Source organism: Callorhinchus milii, unplaced genomic scaffold, assembly GCF_018977255.1.
Source record: "Callorhinchus milii isolate IMCB2004 unplaced genomic scaffold, IMCB_Cmil_1.0 Scaffold39, whole genome shotgun sequence".
Lineage (NCBI taxonomy): Eukaryota > Metazoa > Chordata > Chondrichthyes > Chimaeriformes > Callorhinchidae > Callorhinchus > Callorhinchus milii.
Window position 1 is genome coordinate 95621 of NW_024704780.1, and position 17585 is coordinate 113205.

A 17585-nucleotide genomic window follows, 5' to 3' on the forward strand; every position below is an offset into this window, starting at 1 on the left:
CATTTTCCTGTGTACTGTATTTGGCGACAGGACAGGAAGCCAGGCTCTGCATGAACTGCAGTAGGATTGAAACAATAAAATAGCAGCTCTGGGGCCATGTCAGTCATCTCTCCAGTCTTTCCTGCTGTCACTGTACATATAAATTTTACAAAACATTGCTTTGAGCCATTTTGCTCGACAGTTTCAATTTAACAACGTAATAATAATTTCAAACCTTTATTAGACATTTAAATTTAATGTACTAATTTCAAATCAATGTTGCTAATTTAAATTGCAATGAGCCTACATATTAAAAACATCAAAACTACAAACTACCACTTACACCAGGGGCTTCAAACTGGCAGGCTGCAGAGCTGCTGTACTGGGGGAGGGAGGGTTGGGGAAAATCGGCATTTACTCCTCCACAAGTTCCTATCCAGACCTCTCTGGGTCGTGGTAAAAATCCAATGATGGTGATAAGAGAACCCTGTACGAATATTATTGTGAAGTTTCTGTCTCAGTGCATGCAGAAACACAGCCCAAATTGGCCCAGCCTATCTCACTCATGTTATATTTGATTTGTGATGTGATACAAAACATGCAGTGTAAAAATAAACAATACGGGGTTGAACCAGAGTGACTTGCTTTGGAGTCCACTGTGTCGAGCAGTTGGAGGAGGTAGCCTCAGAACTATAGAGTGAAAGAGCAAGGGAACAGGCCAGTTGGCCCAATTTACTGTAATGCAATACACAACAACAAATTTACATTTGTATAGCGTCTTTCACATCAGGAGGACATCCCAAGGTGCTGGACAGTCAGGGTTTCGGACCCGAGCTGGGGGTCAAGATTGTGGAGGGTGGAGGGCAGGGGGGGAAGGAGGGTGTCCGAAGGCACAGTCGAAGGAGGGTCTTGAGACAGGTCTTGAAGGTGGCAAGGGAGGGGGCGAGGCGGAAAGACTAGGGGGTTGGAGTTCCAGAGAGTGGGGGCAGAATGGCCGAAGGCTTGCCCGCTAATGATGGGGAGGGTGAGGTGGGTACGTGAAGCAGGCCGAAGCCCGTTGAGCAGAGGGAGTGGGCAGGTTGGTAGTGGGTTAGGAGGTCTCAGAGGTAGGCTGGATATGGATATGGTTAGCTTTGAAAGCGAGGACCAGGATCATGAACTGTATCCTCTGTCTGTGTGAATCTAGTGGAGTCGGGCAAGGATGGGGTTGACAGGGTCACGAAGCCTGGTGCGGGAGAGGACACGGGCTGCAGAGGATGATCTGGACATGGGATGATCTGCAGCCTATGTGGGGGGAGGAGTTAGGGAGACTGACAAGCAGGGAGTTTGTGTAGTTGAGCCTGGATGTTATGAAAGCGTGTATGAGGGTCTCGGCGGCCTGTGGTGTGAGACAGTGGTGGAGCTGGGCGATATTGCGGAGGTGGGGGAACGCAGAGTATGTCATGGCACGGATGTGGGGTAGAAAGGACAGTTGAGGGTCAAACAAAGCACCATGGTTCTGGACTGACTCATTGAGGTAGAGTGTGCATCCTTAGATGGTGATGCTGTCAATGCCTGAGGTGTGGAGGTGCTGACGGGTTCACTTAGGGTGGACGCAAATCAATGGTAATTCCATTTCCTTTGGGTCCTTGCACACACTCAGGAGTCCACTGTGCAATGCGGGAATGTTCAGGGATTTTTCTTTAAAGTTGTTGAAGAGTTGGTCGCATGAACTCCTCCCTCAAAAAATGGAGTACAGTAGTTGGCTATCAATGGATCTGATATATAGCCTGAAAAAATTCCATTCTGAAAATAAAAATATAAAAAGGATATAGGAAACAGACATGGGAGTGGGACTAAGCAGTTAGCTCTTGCAGATATCTGGCACAGACATGACAGGTCAAATGGCCTGTGCTGAGAAAATTCGATGTTGTTCAGTGATATAAACAAAGGGAGTTTCTTCCAGTGTCCTAGCCAACAATCTCCCAGGGTAAAACTGATCATTCACTTCATGATGATTCATTGGTCATTGCTACGCATAATTCACCTACAAAATGTAGTCACTCCAATCTACAGTCAATCCTGTGAACTGCTTTGAGATATTTCCATGATGTGTTAAGGCACGATATCAAATCCAAGAATTATTATGATTATAAACACATCATAAGAAAGACCTCAAGGCTAGCTTGTGAGGGAACCTTCGTAGAGTAGGGATGCTATCCTAGGTTGAAGCTAAGGATTATTATTGTGGAGGAGTAGAAGGGGTTCCAGTAAGTACCCCACTATACGATACAACACTGGGAACACTTCTTGTTGGCATTGGGTACCAGTAATGGGAAAATATCCAGTTTTTAGCACTAACAGCAAATCTCTTATGAACATAAATCCTTAGCAGGAAATTAAAATGAAGTGTTTGTGGTTTTCAATTTTGTGGTCACAAAATCCCTCACTAACTTACTCTTGAAACAGTAACAACAAATTGCATTTGTAGAGCACCTTTTATGTCAGGAGGACATCCCAAGATGCTGGACAGTCGAGGGTTTGCACCCAAGTCAGAGGTTGGATTCGGGAGGGAAGATGACTGAAAGCGCGGTCAAATAGGAAGATCTTGAGATGGACCTTGAAGGAGGCAAAGGAAGAGGTTAGGTGAAGGGACACAGGATGGAGTTCCAGAGAGCGGGAGCAGATAGGCTGAAAGCCCAACCACCAATGGTGGGACGGGCAGGGCAGAGGACGTGAAGCAGGCCAAAGATGTCGACAATGTCGAAGGCAGCACAGAGGTCAAGAAGGACAAGGAGACAGAGAGAAGAGCCCTGGTAATAGATGGCGAGAATATTATGGGTGACTTTGACCAGCACAGTCTCAGGACTTTGGACAGCGGGGAAACCAGATTGTAGGAAGACGAAAAAACAACTCATATCAGTACCTCCAAATCTGCTTCCCCCACCTCACACAAATCCTTTTATTTCACCATTCTCAGTGCAAGGTAGTTCAATCTGAGCAAGGTAGTTGCTTCTTTCTGAGAACACCTATTCTGAGTTCAAGGATGTGCTCCCTGTTATAATCTGTACATTTGATACATCACCTTTCACATCAGGAGGATGTCTCAAAGCAACTCCAGGATTGATTGTAAAGTGACTGTGCATTTCACAAGCAAACTGGCAACAATTTGTGCACATAGAGATGTCCCATGAACAGCCATGAAATGAGTAACCAATTTTATTTGGGGGACTGTTGGCCAAGACACCGGGATAAACTCCCTTCTCTTTTCAAATATTTCCCTGAGATTGTTAACATCCACCACAATGGGCAGACGGACTTCGGTTTGACATCTCATCTGAAAGAAAGCACTTCCGACAATGCAGCAGATTGGAAGGTCATTCTAGACTGAGTTCAACATGGGGCTTAAACCCTCAGCCTTCTGAATCAAAGGTGAGATTCCTAGGAAATGATCCAGGCTGACACCTTGTAAATGTTGTAACAATGCTAAATAGATTAGGATTCAGTTTATTTCTGCCCTTTAAGATGTTGAATGCATCAATAATATCCCCTGAGAGTATTCTCTCCTATAGTGCAAACATTTCCAGCTTCCTTAGTATTCTCCTAGCACTGTATCAAATACAAGGTTATAACAAGAAGCACATCCTTGAGCTCAGAAGAAAGGAGGGAAGCAGACAGTTCAGATTAGCTCTGCTGTCAAATTCCAGACAAACAATTCAATTGGACTTTTTTTTAACCATCTCCAGTGTCTGGAAAGTTCCTATTGTAATAGTGACTAGCACACTACACAAGTTCAGCATCATGTTTATAGCTTATGTACTATGTTGTACTTTAAGTCCCCCAAAAAACACGAACAAGAGACTTTTTAAAAAAAACTAGGTGCTTTATCAGAGGATATTTTAAACATAATAAGCACTATAATTGCTGTTATCTCACTTTATTTTTACCTTTTTTACATCTGTGACAAACTAACCATGTGATTCTCCTAGAAAAGTATAAAAGGTGTTGGTGATGTCTTCCCTCTGGGCTTAAACAATTTGCAGCTCATTACAAGGAAAAGTGCAAGCCTAGTATAGACTAGCATAGTCTTAAAGTCAGAGCCACAACAATTAGAATTGAGGTTAGGAGGCATTTCTTTACAATGTTTGTAAAGATCTGGAGTGCTTACCGACAAAGCAGTGAATCAAGAGGAATGTTTAAAAGAAACATGGATACTTGGATAGTGTATGGCCAAAAGGCAGAGCTTTGGGATTAAAAAATATACCCAGTTTCCACCATAATAAAATAAAACTAGCAACTTGCACGTATATAGTGCCCTTCATGTGACGAGTGTCTTGGAACGTTAACAGTGGTGTGGAATGACGCTGAATTGGAAAGAGAGGAGAGGTGACTGAAGACAACCGGTTAAATGGCAGCACAGGCTCAATGGGCTGAATGGCCTCCTCCTGCTCCTACAAATTAAAACTAGGATACGGATGAAGTCATTTCTGATGAAAATTGGCTCAAAAAGGATATCTAATTTGAGTTTGTCACAAATGCATTCAAATAAATAATTCCATTGCACCGTCTTCTTTAGAAACATTTTAGCATATCTTTTTCAGTTCCACAGATCAGAGATTAATTACATGCATGTTAATGCTCCAGGTGATGTAGTACTTTAATTTAAGCCTCATTTCACATTCACAGCAACGACTGTGTATGGAGATTTTAATTTTCTATTATTGTCTGGATGCTTAAGCAAATTAAATTCCACTCTAAATGAACCGCAAAATTCCAATTTAACTGTACAAGGTTGTAATGTAAGCACTCCAGAGGCTGTCGGCCAATCATTTCACACATTATTTTCACTGATCAGCTCATCATTATCACTTTGGAATAAACCAATAAGTGCATTAGTACAGCTTCTCAGAAAATAGAAAGATCCTATTACCATTTAAAATGTGGGCACATAGTTTACCACCAGATTCTTTTGTACACGCATACAAAATTGCATAGTGGCACGAAGCATTCCCACCCCCCGCCCACTCTCAGATTTTGTAAAGCGCTTTGAGATGTTGCTTTGTGGAAGGTGCTCCATAGGTGCAAATTGTTCATATTCACTTGTCCGCTCCCTCCGCTTAGTGGGCTCTAGCCTGCTCCACGTCCCCCATCTGGCCCGTCCCGCCATCGGCAGTCGGGCCTCCAGCCTCTCTATCCCCACATTTTGGAACTCCAGCCAGTCCCTCCCTTGCCTCCTGCAAGGCACGTCTAAAAGCACTCCTCTTCGACCGCGCCTTCAGTCACCCTCCTACCCCTACTCTCCTTCCTTCCACTCCTCCTGATCCCAACCCCCTGCTCGGGCCCAAATCCCTTACTGTCCAGCACCTTGGAATGTCCTCTCGACGTGAAATGCACAATACAAATGTAATTTGTTGTTGTTGATTTCTAATGACAGTTTTGGGTCAGCCAGGTGCCAGACACATGTGAAAACCCATCATCACGCTTAAGAGTATCCAAACCAGACAGTTGCATTTATGCCACTTACAAGCGTTCAGGGGCACTACCCAGTGTGAAGGGTGCTATGTACATGTAAACTGTTGTTGTTGTTACACGTGGAAATTGTTGTATCTGGAATGGAATGTGACTCTTCCTGGAGGGACACATCCTGATTACCCAATTCCAGAGAGTATTAGGTGCTGGCTAGAAGGAACCCAAGGCTTGGGGGATCCCAGAGGGCGCCTTCTTATCAGAATGCAAAAAAAGCTAATAAACTGTAGTTCAAAGGGAAGCACCACAGGCCATCAGTAACAGATAAGACATTTCTATATTCATTGTCCATTACAAAATCAAAACTTAATCTGTGTCTGTTTTGGGCAGCAGAATAAAGGTATCCTGAATCACATGCTGAAAATGCAAGCAAAGCACTTGCTTTGACTGGTAAATGAGCACAGGACAAGTAACTGCTGATGTTAGTGGAAGAAAATGACCTGAATCAGCCACCTGAAGTGAGGCTCCACAAGAGAGAGGCTTGCGGTATAGTGTTAAAGGAATATCAAGAGGTACAGATAATTTCCTGCTTTTAGCAGTGATTTGACACCAAACATTGATGAAATTATACCAATTTCTGAACGATCCGCATTGCTGTGCTGTTCAATAGAAAAACATGCAGATCCTCTGGTCCTTTTGTCCAACAATTACTATTTGAAAATTGTCCAAATTGTTTGAATTAGTTTGTCTTTTATAGTTTTATTTCTGGGAAATCCTCCCGACATGAAAGGCGCGATATAAATGTAAATTTGTACTGGTGCCGTTAAATTAAAATTCCTGATCACGGTATACAAAATAAGAGAAACTCTTAATGAACATGTCATTTGTTTTCATACTTACTGCTGTACTTTTTGGAGCTGCCAAAGATGGTCACCGTTCCCTGGACAAAAGGGTGGATAAGTAAGTACACTTTTATCTGCAGGTGAGTACACTTTTGCGTACATGGTTGGTACACAAAAGTGGCCTAGTGTGAATGACTTGCTGAGTCTAGTCTCTCTTGCTCCCTGTGGGATAAATCGCTCCAAAAATTAGTGCCTCCACTGAATAGAACAGATGAGGTTGCTAATTCACGTGTGGAACAGTTGAAGTGCACTGCAGCATTATATAAACTAAAGATTGAGAAAGGTCTACATTAAAATCTATATATGGTCTCCATTAAAGTCTATATACGGTCTATATGGTCTCCATTTCCTGGACAAAAGGATGGACAAGTGAGTACACTTTTATGGACAAGTGAGTACACTTTTATGGACAAGTAGGTACACTTTTCTGTACCTGGTTGGTACACAAAAGTGGCCTAGTGTGAATGACTTGCTGAGTCTCTCTTGCTCCCTGTGGGATAAATCGCTCCAAAAATTAGTGCTTCCACTGAATAGAACAGATAAGATTGCTAATTCATGTGGAACACTTGAAGTGCACTGCAGTATTATATAAACTAAAGAATGAGAAAAGTCTACATGAAAGGAAGCACAAATATAGTACAGAATGAATCTGTGCCTGGCACACATTTAGACTGCATTAACATTTCCCCGATATAATCCTTATATAGATTGAAATTGTTTCACCTTTGATCATCGATTTTCATTTCAAAGCTATTATTGGACACATTATAATTAGACATTTTCCACTGAGAGACATTTCTTGCAGAAAAAATGTGATCTTTTCAACAAAAAATCTATGTTTGCTCTGATACAAAAGGACATTTGTATTGCAATAACCATTCATCTGGTACTAACCTCTGACTTCAAACTCTCTGTATTCCTTAGTTTCAAGAAAAGGGTGTGAAAAACAAAACCATGGAACTTGTGTTCGGAGCCGAGGAAGTAGATAATGAGTCAAGAATCCTATTGTCCCAGCCAAAGCATACAGCACAATACCAAGAAATGGCTGAAATAAAAAAAGATTCTGAGTTAGATAAAAGATGGGATTGCCGGAATATGTTAAAAGCAGTTCATCTGCAATACAATATTAATGTCTTTCAGTGTTAATGATCGCAGCAAACTCAAATTATTTCAGGGTTTTATAACTCAGATTAAGAAAGGAATTTCTGTGTCAGCTCGAATACTTGGATTCAATTTTTATCAAAGTCTCTGAGCTGAAAAGGCAGTGCTCTGGGCCACCCAGTCCCTGAAAATAATAATAATAATATTATTACAAAGATGATTTTGCCAATTATTCACTTGGTTTATTGAAAAATTAAAAAATCCAGAGTAAAACAGCAATAATTTACACTTACTTTTTTATAAACTTATTCCAAACCTTTTTTGAAATCATCTCTCAATTGACAAGTAATTCTTCTAAGAACTGTTTGGTTAACATCTTGCAGTTCTATAGTACACAAATAAGCCTCAAAGCAAGATCATCAAAAAACAGAAAACCTTCCGAAGCAAACATTATCAAATAAATACCAAAACTTTTCACAGCTTTCTTTTGTTTGCAGGTTGACAAACTTAGCAACAGAAATTTTCACCTCCTGCTTGAAGGCAGCAGTGGAGATGGTGACGACAGATACTTCAAATAAGTACCAAGCTCATTAAAATGCTCGCTACACATGCTTGGTTCAAAGGATTTCAACAGCTCTTTATATTTTGTAAAAGCACGAAACGACAACAAATATTTCCACAAAAAGCAATGTTCTTTAATCTACTCCCAGTGTTAAGAAACTGAATAAATCACGAAAAATACGTACCTCCAATGAAAGGAAAACTGTGGTTGCGCTGATCGCAAAGGTTAGAAGACTAATTACTGAGCACATGATAAGATCAGACTTCAAGACTTCTTTCTGCAAAAATGTACAGAGCACAGTACATGCATGATGCTGATAAGGAACACCATTCAAAAGGCAGTAAATTGAACACAGTGTATGTTTAATAATTTCAAGCACAAGGAAACAAAAATCACATTTCAGGTTAACCTATTTAAGGGGTCATTGTTACTTCAGAATAATCTCAAATTAGAATATCAAATTTGATGCAAGAGTTATTGTTCACAAATGAAGCCATATTCAACTTATTTACAAATTAGCCCAAATTACCAGAACAATTATTGGGTTCTGTGCTCTTATGTGAATTGTCTCATCAGATTTTAGCTGCTTGGTGAATTCAATGTGAATTGCCTTAATAGATTTCAGCAGCTTAGTGTCTTATCATTAGTTGATGGATTTTACTATTTGTAGGAACTCATGCAGTTCAAAGAACTCTATCACCAATTTGCAGAGGACTAAATGAAGGTCCCGAAAAGAAGTAGCTGAAAAATAACCTGACAAATTTCAAATCTTGCTTGACCAGAATGGTGTCAAATATAATTGCCAGATCTTCCTAAATGCTGGGCAGGATCTTTGATATGAGGGAAAAATATACATAAATAACCTCCAGTTAATAATCGCACACTCTTTAGCTGATTCCATTGCATTTTGATCAATTTATTTCATTAAAATTCCTTTAGTGCCCACAATATTTACCCTTTTCGGTGGTTGAATCTCTAAACCTTGATCTCATTCGTTGAAGCAATGACATTTCTTTTACTTCCTCAAAACTGTTTATTCCTCTAATGTCTAGCCAACATCTACTTACTTTCAGTGGCTCCTGATCACATTCTTGGCCTCACTAATTCCTCTGATCTCTGAGAAATTTTCATTTCAACATTCCCAATTATTCTTCAAGTATCCAGGTTTCTGAATATTTATATTCTCTTCAGTAACTTATCTCTTTAAAGCTCAGGCCCACTTAATGCTTGAATACAGCTGCCATATGTATGCAGACTCTGCAAGCAATTAATCATACTCCTGGACAGCACAAAAGGAAAACTTGTTGTCTGACTGGTAGCCTTTCCCTCATTTCTGGCTCCATCTTCTCTCTGTCACAATTTTTCCTTGCCATTGTTTTAATCAATACAACTGTTGTCATTGCTTCTCTGAACATTCTTCTCTTGTTTCGCTCAAGTTGTAAACATGTTGTACTGTACACCGTTCCTCCTTGATGCATCTTCATTCCATTGCAAAAAAAAACTCTCACCACACTATTTCTAACTCATTTTCTCCCAAGACCTCAAGCCTTTGGAACTCATATACTTAACTGCTCTCGCAATGAAAAAGTGATATGTGGTATTGCTGAGCTTAAACAGGTGAGATGCATAATTGACAAAATCACAGTGTAGAATAAGAGAAAACAATGATTTTTTCAATTGTATGCAATATTTGCTCAAATATCATTCATCTCATAACTAATAAGAAATTATTTGCCCAAATAATGCAGAACTAAAAAGAAACTGAACACAAACAACTAACTCCACAAAGACAGTAAATATAATTTCATATAAAAATGAACACATTTTATACAATTACTCCCAAAACAATCCAGCACAAAAAAATAATAGACACGTACCACTGAATTCCTCAGCTTTTCAGGAAGTGCATCCTTGTTTTCTAATAAAGGATGTTCCGGATTCCTGGCTTTCAATTCATTGAACAGTTTAGTGTGAATTAGAGATCTAGAGTTGAAATGAAACACTCAGTTACATAACAGCATATGAATAGAAATGGTGATTTTTTGGCTTCATCTAGTGTTCACAGTATAAATATAACCAATATATGCCGTTTTACTTTGATGGCAATACTGCATGGCTTTGTGTGTGTGAGCGCTCTGAGACGCCGCCCGGCGTGGAGGGCGCTATATAAGTGCAAGTTGTTGTTTTTCTTCTTGTCTACTCTGAGCCAGCACTTCTCGGTAGTACAGCACACTTGCCACTGACTCAGCTGGCTTCCTGTGCTGAAAGGTGGTCAATGTTTGAGTGGTCACTTCACACACAATGCGCACCTGCAAGCTATACGCAAAAAATGTCATTGACATCACTTCATGTGTGCATGGCTCTGAGATTCTGGATACCCAAACGACTGCGTTACAATCGGGTTGACTTACATATATATACAGCATGCAGAGCAAGAACACATGTGTAGGTTTAATTACTAAAGCGTACATCAATCTGTCCTTCCACATCGTCTCCTGTGCTAGTCTGCCTCAGATGGTTTTATTCTTTCTTTTGGGGCAAGGTGGGTTCAAGCCCCAAGTTCGGACTTGAACTGTTTATCTAGGCCAGTGATGGCCGACCTTTATATTCAGCCAACAAAATAAGTGTTCTTGATTGAATACTTCTTGATTTATCCCATAAATCAACAAATATTCAAACAAGAAAAACCTGAAAACGCACTGCAATCCAACACAGAACCTAGACTGTTCGGGGGGGCAGATCTTGACATCCCAGGGGGTCTCTCCAATAGTGCAACTCTCCCAGTAGTGTCAGGCTGGACATGAGGCTTGAACCCACAACCCTGACTCAGAGGAGAGAATCCTACCAAATGAGGGAGGCTACCACCTAAATTGCTAATGGGGTGGCAAAGAGATGCAAAAAAATCAATGACCCATTCAGTTTTCTTGATGTTTTAGACTGGGAATGCAACTAAGCTTGTCAACTAATATTTGTTCTGTGTGGAATATTTCATTTTTCAATAATTTCCTACCATGTTATTCTAGCTGGAAATGGAGAAGCATCTCTTTAATGTGTCAAAAATTTATTTTTTCCCTTCAGAGTTGACAATCCACTGAAGAAGAATTAACTGTTTCCTGGACTGTTTATTTCTGGACTGTTATTAAATGCCATTTTCAGAAACCCTTGTTTGAGCATACAGTCAAGGCTTTAAGTAGAGATCAGTGCGAGTCTAGACCATTGCCGATAACATGGGTGACACTCCACTGCTCAAATGAAAGCCACATATTTTGAGGTAATAAAACAATGGTAACACATGATATTGTTATCCAACACAGGGCAGATGAATATTTCACTCACGGTCTTGATGGCAAGTTGAGAATTAAATTGTTTATTAATAAGAAAGTTCAAAAGCAATATAAAAGGATAAAATATGCAGCCTGTGAAACTGTAGCAGTACTTTTGGTAGTGACTATAACTCAGGGAGCTTGTCAGAAGAAATCAGATTAGCTCATTCAGTGCGCACTGGCACTGTGATGCCATGTGTCAGTCTGAATCTTCTCTGCATGGTTGATGTAGTGACATTTTTGCAGGACCCTGGACTGCACTTTTACTGCAGTTCTGGCATCATTAGCAATAATAACCTCAAATGATTATTACTGAATACTGCATACTTACAGCAATACTGTTGGATCACTGCTTTGTCTGCTCAGGTGATAAGAAATGGCAACTAACAGTCCACAATAGGCAGAAAATAGCACTGGAATATGTTGAGCATCCCACGGTCCCTGTAATACAGGAGAAAGAAAATCTTAATTCATTTAATTCAATATCCAACACCAACAGGTTTTATACTGTTTAGTAAGCCAAGTTTGGTGCCCAATCTAGTGATTTATTCTTCCCACATGTCCCCATCCACTGATACATGCATAAAAAATTGTCACCATCAATCATGCTGTGAACGGGATAACATATACTGCCATCGCTTGCTCTTCTCAAACAAACAAAAATATCTTGAGAATCCACCGTATCAGAAAAACGTCAGTGACAAAAATTATTTCAGTCACAAAATACACAGGGTCTTTTTGAGACAGTCGCATCATTCCAACTCCAGCCTCAGACTGACAAAAGTAACACTAAGCAAAGGTGCAGATATCATATGATATATCCTTAGCTTTCCATTACACTTAATTTCAACATTCAAGTTCCACAAGTGCTCTCCTAATCGATGATTGTGTGAATGCAGTCCAACCCATTTGTTACAGCGCAGTTCAGTGTACTGGGGCTTGGGACGTCCTCCCGCCATGAAAGGCGCTGTACGAGTGTACTGTGGATTCAGATATAAAGTGGACCCACAGAAGGCTGAAGGGCATTGATACTTCCTGCTTCCAGCGCTGGCTGGCTTCCCGCATGTAGCGAGCAGACGCAGTGGAGTTCAGTTATGTCAGTGACATCCCAACAACCACCAAAAATAATCAGGATGAGTTGCTGCCAATCAGTTCATTTTGTTTGCACAACGACCAGGCGTAGTGAGGTATTGTGGTGTCAGCAACACCCCTGACAACTTCAGAAGTGCTGATAAACATCTGCACTACAACCCACTCCATTATAATGTGGAGCCTCAATTTATGGATCCCAAATATAATGTTACATAAGGGCTAAACTCTCTACTGATCCATCAAATCCCCTGGTTTATGATGAGTTAATCTTTTTATCTTCTTTCAGATACTTGCTTTGGTACACAGCATTTTCCGTTTTTGTATAAACAGTCAACACTTAATTCATCAGTTCTTAGTCTATGACAATGAGATTTTGTGTATATTTCTTGCACAGAACTTTTAGTACAGCTGTTTGGTTAAAATAAAATCTAGAACATGTCATCTTACAGCCGTATCTTCAGACTGGCTGAGGAATATTACTGATCCCATTCATTATTTGTTGGTACTTTTAAGAATAAGTTAAGAATTAAATTCAGACTTATCACCTTACCTTTACTGCACCAAAACATAATACATATAGCAGAACCACAGCAAGTAAACTGCGGGAAAAGCTATACAGTGATGAGATTAAGCCCGTGGCAGCTGAAAAACACAAGTGTTTCAGAATATTCATTTTTAGTTTCATTAATTTCTTCACAGCCACCAATCTCCATGCACCCACCTCCAGTCAACCAGAGATTGAAGTTTCTCCAGAGGCCTCATTTCTCCATGTGCTGAATAGTAGCAATGTGAGCGGGAAGCTTGCCAGGTAGTGCCCTCGAAAGCACTGCAATTTTATTGCATTGTAGGCTGACCTTCTCAAGCAATCCCCCCTCCATATTCTCTGGCTGAACGAGTTTCAGATTTGAAGTGACAAACAAAACAGATTTTTTGTTTGGTTAAATGAGTATCCCGGAATTCCATGAGCATATTTAAGAGTATCCAAACCAGACTCAAAGTTGAACATATGTATGTCACTTATGTCAGGAATGGAATGTGCACTCTATCTCTGGAGGACACATCCTGCTTACCTAATCCTGGAGATATTAGGTGCAAGGTGGTGTGATCCAAGGAGTGTATGTTGGGGTACTGCTGCTGTTTAACCAGCCAAAACCATCTAGCTTGCAATCGAGAGCACTGCCTGGCAGGCTTCCTGCTGCTTGTCTGTCTTAGACCACCCTACTCATTATGGTTTTGGCTTGCAGTGATAAAGGAGCCGAATGGGCATAATCCTCGACCGTTCAAAGTTCTGCCAATGAGCCAGGCTGGCCGGTCAGTCATCAGAGTGTCTTGGAGTACTGCAAACCCACCTGGCTCAGAAACCAGACGACCAAGACCAGCGGAGAGGTTTGACTCAATTCCGACACACCTTGGCCAAGCATGTCACCTTGAAGCCAGCTCAGCTCCAAGGAGATTCCGCTTACCCTCCCCTTTCCCCCAGGGGTGGGTTGGGAGGAAATGAGGGTAAGCAGAATCTCCTTGGAGCTGAGCTGATGGGACCTGAAGCAAAGAGACAGTGACTTTATTTACTGTCTGTTTCCCAAGGACTGCCCTAACCTCTCACACAAGAGTGTTAATTTGTTCATAACCGGACATAATCACAACACTATGCAACATTCATTCCGTACATCAGTTATAGCACATTGCAAAAGCTGAAAGGATTTCTCTAAATGTTAATTATTTACATTCTCTTGGCACTAAAAAGTGTTGAGAGAACTATTGTCGGTTGGCCGTGTAATCTGCTAAGAGGTATAGAGAGGACAGCACCAACACAATAAAGCACTCATTAGCATAGCTTGTCACTCCAAAACCACGCCAGGATCTGGTGCTGTCATTCAAACAAAGCACTGAGCCTGGGTAATTCTTAACTCCCTTCAAATAGCCACAGTGTATGTGGCAGTTTCTGTTCGGTCATTTGATTTGGCTTGTCTTCTGTTTTGAGTTAGTTTAGTCATTGTTTTTGATCACGTTCCAGTCCGTATTTACTTGCTAACGCACGTTTCTAGCTTTTGCCTTCATTGCCCATTTAATTGAATGACAACAAGAGCTGAAGTGAAGCACCATTGCAGGTAGGTGATAGCAGCCAAAACACAACAGGATACACATATGGATGAATAAATACAGGACTTTTTACTGAACAGCCACTGACACAACATCTATCTTTGTTGAGATCAAGTTCACCACACAAGATGATGGGTGCGAGTGTGTAACACTGGATCCACATCCATCAAAATGTGACACATGCTGCCTTTCAGCCAGGTTTTAATCGTGTGCAAGCAATTCGATGTTAACGCAAAAGTACTCATAGAAGTTATAGTCACATACCTAAATAATTGTCTACCCAGTAAGTATGACTGAGTCCCTTACATTGTTTAATTTAGTCCTAAAAAAAAGCAAAATGAAAACTTGTGAATACATACCAGAACCTCCGAATATGTGTATGTCTATTTGTTCCAGAAAATACGTGACGAAAGTATTGATTTGTGGAAGAAGACCCAGAAGGAAAATCACAGGGAAGCAGTGCATGAAGCCTGCAACAACAGGAATGAAACCAGTAAGAGGCAGTAAATGTCACTCTTGTATCACACACAGCAACACGATTCTTTACAAACACTAAGCCTATCTCAGCTTGTTGATGAACATGCAACCAAAATACAAATAATACTAATAATACTTGCATTTGATATAGTGCCTTATCACGTCTTTGAAACGTCTCAAAGTGCAGCTTTGCTGCTTTGGAACGTTTCCAATGTATTCTCATTAGTTCTATTCGTGTCAGCCTGACTCTGTTGGTAGGATTCCCCTCTGGATCAGACTATTAAGAGTTCAATCCCCACACTGGGGCTTAAGTTCATTCTAATGCAGTACTGAAGAAGTGCTGCATTATCAGAGATGCAGTTCTTTAGATCAGACGTTAAACATTATACAGTTAATGTCCCCTTTGACATTAAATATCCTATGACACTCTTAGTGAGACGTTGCTTTAAGTAAAATGGCAGACACTTTTGACAATAAAGTCACTACACTTGACAATAATTACTGCAAAACTCTTCTGAGATATTTCAACATATGCTATAAATACAACATATGCTATAAATACAATGCTATAAAAGCAAGTTCTTTCTTTCTGCATAAAATTTCAAGGGTAAATATAGCATTTAGCATATTACTGAAATAAGAGCAGATAGCTCCAGTGAAGGGGGAATGGGGGAAGAAAGAGAGAGAGATAATACAAAAAAGAGAGATAGAGAGAGAAAAAGAAAGCGATAACTTGATATGAACACAACAGGAATAATGAACTCCTTCCGTGCTGAAATTTGTGTGAATCTATACTAAGATACTTTGCAATTGTGTACTTAAATTACACCAGAGAGATTTGGCTAGATACAAGGCATTGTTGTGGCACTTCAATTCACAAATACACTCTCACTGGAAAAAGGCAATTAAGCTACTGAAATTGAGGGTGTAAATTCAAATCAAATAATCTCAAGAAAAATAAAAAGGCACGTAGGTATGGTTGCATAGTCCATTAAAGATGCCTGGTGCTACAAAACTCTGAATGTTGGCAATCTGAAATGGAAATTGTCTGAAGTCAAGCTGCCCATAACATGGGACATTCCACTTCTGCAGATTTTTTAAACATAAATTTAGTACCTTTAGAGCGTCTGATATTCGGTTTTAACCGATAAACCCCGATTAAAAAAAATATTAAAAAAAAATCAGTGTTCATTCAATACAAACACAGGAAAAAGCCGTCCTAACGCAACTCTGATGTGAGATATTTTCTCTCGCTCGCTCTACTGATCTAGCAACTGCTCATGCGTTGCAGTCAGATGCCTGCAGACAACATCTGAGGTGCATACACTGCTTTTAGAACATGCTCACTTCAATCTCATGAAGCATTTAAATCTTGGAGGTGCAAACAGAGTTCGAAATATAATCTGGGTATTACTCCTGAAATGGACATCAAGGATTGCAATATTGAAGCTCTCCTGATTTATAGAATAGTGGGTAAGGCATCAGCTAATGTAGCACTAACCAATGTAGCACTAACCAATACAGACAAGAAGATCACAAGTTCAATTTACAGTCTGTGGTTGGAGCTTCTGTCAGCCTGGGCAACAATTGGTCTTTGCATCTCGAGGCTAGAGATGGGTAATTAGCCAGGAGACTTGCTCTTACTCTGTCCCTTGTCCCTTCTGCTGAAAAGGGGGCATTTGTGGGTGTCAGCTGGCAACATGCCTGGAAAAGTTTGTATTAAAACAAAATTTGACTCAAATGGAAATGTTAAAAGTTAATTATCTACGTAAATTAGACTTCCACAACTTTGTCCATAATGTCATTCGGTTCAATTGCTTCATCTCCAACTATTTTATTATGGATTTGAAACATGTAGAATAATGGGAAATCAAAATCCCAAAATAGGTTCCAATTCAACACCAGGGAAAACAACATCTTTCTCAAAATGAGGCAAGCTTATAAAGTGAAAGCTGTATAAAGGTCACAAGGCCGCTTGTCAATATCAGTTAATGTTATATTAATATCAGTTAATACCAGTTCGTGGAGCATCTGCCTGAATGTGAATGAGTAGACTCAATTTTCCTCAGCTTCCAGTCAGTGCGATGAACAGAAAGAGGAGTGAATCATAAATCACACTTCTTCCTTATAATAATGATACTACTGGAAGTTACAATAAATCATTTCCCTTCCAGCAGTACCTAACTAAAATGCATTGTAATCTCCATCAGAAAGTATAAGGCAGAAACCTTCAAAATTAAATTCTCGCCTCTTCAGGACAAACATCTTATATACACCACTTTGAGGCTTGAGTTCAAAATCTAGGCTAACACTTCAATGCAATGGTGGGGGAGAACTGCATTGTCATAGGTGCCATCCTTCAGATGTTCAACAAGGTCCTACCGGCCTGTTCAGGTGGATGTTAAAGATCACAATATTTGAAAAGAGAAGGAAGCTTTTCACATTGATCTAGCCAACGATCCTCCACATAAAATTGGTCATTCACCTCATGGCTGTTTTGTGGGACATTGCAGTTCGCAATCAGCACAACTCAGGGATTGAATTGTTCCTTCAAATTAACTGCATTTTCAATCAACATAGCTTATTTTTTGTCTCTTACTGTTT

At 40.2% G+C, this 17585-nt stretch overlaps 1 protein-coding gene across 1 annotated transcript in view; it reads right to left on the reverse strand.

Moving 5' to 3' along the window:
• Window positions 1-17585, reverse strand: part of LOC103179259 (pecanex 2) — a 123012-nt gene that overhangs the window by 55003 nt on the left and 50424 nt on the right. Inside the window, exons 15-20 of the mRNA XM_007894451.2 lie at window positions 14864-14974; window positions 12955-13046; window positions 11644-11753; window positions 9867-9972; window positions 8174-8266; window positions 7221-7371 (exon numbers count right to left, since the gene is read on the reverse strand). Of these exons, the coding sequence (XP_007892642.2) occupies window positions 7221-7371; window positions 8174-8266; window positions 9867-9972; window positions 11644-11753; window positions 12955-13046; window positions 14864-14974 (663 nt within the window). The remainder of the gene's footprint in view (window positions 1-7220; window positions 7372-8173; window positions 8267-9866; window positions 9973-11643; window positions 11754-12954; window positions 13047-14863; window positions 14975-17585) is intronic.